The 4,876-nt window shown below is 41.7% G+C and overlaps 1 protein-coding gene across 1 annotated transcript in view; it reads left to right on the top strand.

The window, feature by feature from the left end:
- Positions 1 to 4,876, top strand: part of LOC106521337 (peripheral plasma membrane protein CASK) — a gene marked incomplete at its 3' end in the record, with an annotated part of 70,898 nt that overhangs the window by 40,566 nt on the left and 25,456 nt on the right. Inside the window, 7 exon segments of the mRNA XM_014013873.1 lie at positions 1,057 to 1,235; positions 1,350 to 1,472; positions 1,740 to 1,823; positions 2,005 to 2,104; positions 2,855 to 2,871; positions 4,006 to 4,131; positions 4,214 to 4,291. Of these exon segments, the coding sequence (XP_013869327.1) occupies positions 1,057 to 1,235; positions 1,350 to 1,472; positions 1,740 to 1,823; positions 2,005 to 2,104; positions 2,855 to 2,871; positions 4,006 to 4,131; positions 4,214 to 4,291 (707 nt within the window).

The following is a 4,876-nucleotide window of genomic DNA, read 5'->3' as shown; positions in this document are numbered from 1 at the left end:
AAACTACACTGTAGCCACAGCTGCCCTGGGGCGCACTGACAGAGGTGGGGCTGCCATGCATCGGCGCCACCATCAGTAAGATGCAGTTTCAGCGTCATTGTTTTCCATTGAAAAGTGTTCCCACACTGTGGACTTGGTTGCATACTTGTGTTCGTCTTGACTTCTTAACGGCAGTTTTAAGCATGATGATACTGAAAACTGGATCGGCCCGATTACATGACTAAATCCGATTCTAGCCGATTTTCAAAAAATGGCCATATCTGCCACCGATACTGAGTGTCTGATCGGGACGTCCCTAGTCTTTTCCCTGTAGTTTATTTGAGTATAGTGATTATGAAACAAACCCTATTCACAGGTATGATGTCATATATGTTCTAATCTGTCCAGGAAATTGTACTGCAGATGCTTTACAAATATAGAAAAGATCCACAGAGACTGTTTTRAGTATAAGCCATTTTGGGTGGAGGCAATGAACAAGCGTATGGGGCCGATGGACTCGTCGTCAGTGTAGGTCAACTAGGACAACATCTGTGCCAAGTTCCATCAAGATCTGATCGTGTTTATGGATGTACAGGCTTACAATAACAATTTTCARTTGTGTTTTCATTCTTTTGCCTACTGTAGGTGGTAATTGCACAGAAACACATGATGTCATGAAACGATAGCCCTTCATCAGAACTAAATAAAAAGAAATCTAGTTTCTTTGTTGAATAGTTTTGGAGATATAACCATTTTTGTATGTCCAGACACCAACTTTTGAAATGGCACCCCCAATTTGGGGTCTATCACAAAACTGATTACTAGCACAGTGTAGGTAATTATTATTTACTCTATACTCTACAGACGACCCAGCCCCCAGCAATACCGTATACCATGGTATGAAAATAATAATTAATACCGCCCAATCCTATAATCAACTAATCATAAAATATAAAACTTATTTGGAAATGTTTCATTCCATATTCTGTGCTGCATTGAATCCTTTTTGCAGGTTCAGGTTAAGTCATATCCTCATAGATGTTCATTTATAAACATATTTTTCGCTGCTGTTTTCAGGCCGTGTTGGCACTCCTCACTTCATGGCCCCTGAGGTGGTGAAGAGGGAGCCGTACGGCAAACCAGTGGATGTGTGGGGATGTGGAGTCATCCTCTTCATCCTCCTTTCTGGCTGCCTGCCTTTCTATGGCACTAAGGAGCGCTTGTTTGAGGCCATCATTAAGGGGAAATATAAGGTGGTAAATACTCAGGACGTGGTCACGGATGATCTCTTCTCTACATACTTACTACCTACAGCTTTCAGTAGCCACAGCAGGTCGACTTATTTCTAACATTGTCTGTTCTGTGTTTAGATGAATCCACGCCAATGGGCTCACATCTCAGAGAGCGCCAAGGACCTGGTGAGACGCATGTTGATGCTGGACCCCGCTGAGAGAATCACCGTCTACGAGGCCCTCAACCACCCCTGGCTGAAGGTAAGATTACTCAGACACTTAAGAGTATAAAACGCTCTGCTGCTATGGTCGAAACTTATTACATTTCTAAACCAGGAAACAGTGGTTCAATCAATCAAATGGACGTCACCTTTGAAACGCTGGCCTCATTCACGCTGACTCAAAAACACTTCCTTCTGCTTGAAGCCACAGCTTTACTTTCACATCCGTTTAAAACCAAAATTTGTTTAGCTTTATTTGTGTGTTTGTGTGTTCACGCCTTCACTCCTGTGCRTCTGACTTCTACAGGAGAGGGACAGGTATGCATACAAGATCCACCTGCCCGAAACGGTCGAGCAGCTGAGGAAGTTCAACGCCAGAAGGAAGCTGAAGGTTAGCACAGAATCTGCATGATGCGCGCTGAAAGGAAGTGTCACCTCCTCTGCACTGTGCAGCTGATGACCTAATTCTGTGCTTCCTTTTAAAAGCARAGTCATTTCCTTGTTGGGTTTTTATGCATCAAATCTATCAAAATTAGGTTCTCAGCAGGATAATCRTCTTTTCTGCCTCCCAGGGTGCAGTCCTGGCTGCTGTTTCCAGCCACAAGTTTAACTCCTACTATGGAGACCCTCCTGAGGAGCTCCATGACTTCTCAGACGACCCAACCTCCTCAGGTAAAACTTAATTTTGATTAAAGAGCATCCTAAAACAAATCCCGTTGATCTTCTTGCACACACAGATCAGTGGAACTACGTGCACCCAACAATAATTAAAACCCATTAGTTTCCATAATTCTTAACTTCAAGTTTCCAGTTGTTTGCGTCAAACTTCCTCTGTTTAAATGAAGACAGATGTTGCCCAACAGCCTCACTTCTCTGTCTCAGCCCAGGACTTTCACTTCCTGGGATAAGAAGACTGCAGGTCAGGATTCACCGGTGCTTACAGACAAACCGGAACTGTTTGGTTCTTCACCCTGAAAATGACAAAAGTCATGAGTGTGTTTCCTCTAATGAGCTCAGCTTCTCATTCCTGCGCTGCTGCAGTCAGACCAACTTTCACAGCGTCGGCCATGATCTGCTGAGACAAGCAGTCTGTCGCAGTCACACTTCCTGGCGACAGGTTTATTTTTGCACTCGTAGGACTCCAGACGGGCTCGGTCATTGACTTTTTCAAGTCGCTTGAAAAAGTCTGAGAAAACGAGTGCTGCTGTCGTCTAAACGAACCGGAGCAGAAAAACTACGGTTTCCCCTCAACAACATTGTTGTGTAAACTGGGCCTCAGGCTCCATATTTCTACCCTCAGGCTTCTTCCTCCTGCTGCCTCTCTGATCTTTTGTTCTTCTTTTTTTTTAAATTAATCTTTACATTTGCAGCAAATCTCCTCTGATCCTCTTTTTTGTGGTGTTTTTCTGCTCTGCTCTCTAGGACTGCTAGCTGCTGAAAGTACGTATCCCCATCCCCACCCATAGATTATTTATGTCCTCTCATCATGAYACCACCTGCTTTGTAGCTGCATTTTTTTCCCTCTTTATCTTTGTGTTGAACGATGCAGGTATGACTCCTCCCTCTGTCCTTAAATATGTAAAAATGATCTGTTTACATGCATCTTAATTATTTCATTTCATTTGTTCTATTTTAAGTGCTCATTATTTTAAAAAAACTAGTTTTTTCCTTTTATTAGAGAAGTGTGATGCATTTAAACAGATAAAAAGTTTAAAAATGGATTAATAAGCATGTTGCCTTTCCTGCTGTTATTTCGTGCCTCAGTAATAAAACTCGCCTGATGTTCTTGCCTCAAAGCCTCATAATAACCCAGAATTGTACAGATTTATAACAGATTTTTTTTATTAGTTTTGTTTTATTTCAATCTTTTGACTTTTATCAAACGTATTTTAAGGCAGCTTTTCTCTTCTTTAAAACCACAACATTGCACCTAAAAGGCTACATTAAAGCCAAATGACCTTTAATTTAATTATGTGAGAATTAGTTTTTCAACTTGTTTATGTAATTTTTCTTCCACATCGTACCATTGGTACATGATGTGGTACAGATAAAATGAACTGCTCCTTTTGAGCTTCCGACAGGAAATCATCATGACGGTATCATCAACCTTGTTGAGTCGACTGAAAGTTTATCAAGATTTGACATTTGATCGTTTACCACACAGTTCATGTTTACATTGTGCAAACTATGCAGATTTTTTTTCTTTTTGTTTTTTTTTACTCGCTTTTCCGAACGCATCTATGAATTTTTCCTGAGTTTTCTGTCCACGAGTCATCCTCCACACTGTGACTTTCTGAAGTGACTTTCCTCTGACGTTGTATTGATGTTTCTCTGGTTTTGCTGCATGTTTGGGCGATGCAGCAGGTACTCAGGGTTCTCTAGTTCTGTGTTTTTGTGTTGTGACTCCCATTTTGTGCTTTTTGTGTGTTTGTGTGTTGTTTGTTCTTTTTTTGCCTGTTTGTGGATGCAGTTCCATGGATCAGTTCGGTGGTTGTGTTGATTGCTCGAGGTGCTCGTGAGTGTTTTTGTGTGATTGTGATCTGTGTGTGAAGCTTATTTGTGTCTGTGTGTGCACAGGGGCAGTTTCGCAGGTTTTGGACAGTCTGGAGGAAATTCACGCACTGACAGACTGCAGTGAGAAGGACATGGACTTCCTGCACAGCGTCTTCCAGGATCAGCACCTGCACACCCTGTTAGACGTGAGTCCTCACCAGAATGATCCAATGGGAGTCTCCAGTTGTCGTTTGGCRTCCTGGTCTAATCAGATGTGGTTTTTTTCAGCTTTATGATAAAATCAACACCAGGTCGTCCCCGCAGATAAGAAACCCTCCAAGTGATGGAGTGCAGAGAGCCAAAGAGGTAAGAAAACACCAGTTCTATTTCTGGACCCTCAAGGTGCATATCTGCTGACTTGGCAACATGCGGTCTGCCCCGCTTCCGGTCTGGGATGACACAAAAATTACAGAAGCCTGATCCTGAATATGAATCTGGTCCTGAAAACAGTCAGCCTTTGGTTTGGTTAGCAGGCATTAAAGAATTGACAACACTGTGCTGAAGGCCGTTGCTGACTAGAGTTCACTGCTGCAGAGAGAACGCTAATAAAAAAATTTAAATAAAAATTTGTTTTAGCAGCTGTCTGCTCTCAGATTGGGTAAGAATAGCATGATCCAAATATGTGATGAAACAAAAGTGGACACCGTCAGCCGTTCAGAGGAATTCTCCCTCTGACCAGAACTAGACTAATGTGACTAATTTGCCAAGGGACTGATGCTCTGGYCAAGATTTACAATTTCAGGCATCATCATGAGAGTGTCTGACAAAATGTATAAAAGTTTTTCATTGCATTTTGATTTCTGATATCTTTTTATATTTGTTTAGCTAAATGATTCAATCCAGAGTTTATTTTTGTAGGAATGTTTTGTTTTATTTAAACTAGTGCTGTAG

The sequence above is a fragment of the Austrofundulus limnaeus genome, unplaced genomic scaffold, assembly GCF_001266775.1.
Source record: "Austrofundulus limnaeus strain Quisiro unplaced genomic scaffold, Austrofundulus_limnaeus-1.0 Scaffold107, whole genome shotgun sequence".
In the NCBI taxonomy this organism is placed as follows: Eukaryota; Metazoa; Chordata; class Actinopteri; order Cyprinodontiformes; family Rivulidae; genus Austrofundulus; species Austrofundulus limnaeus.
Note: the sequence above shows the minus strand (reverse complement) of the source record. Positions and strands in the feature narration are given on the sequence as shown.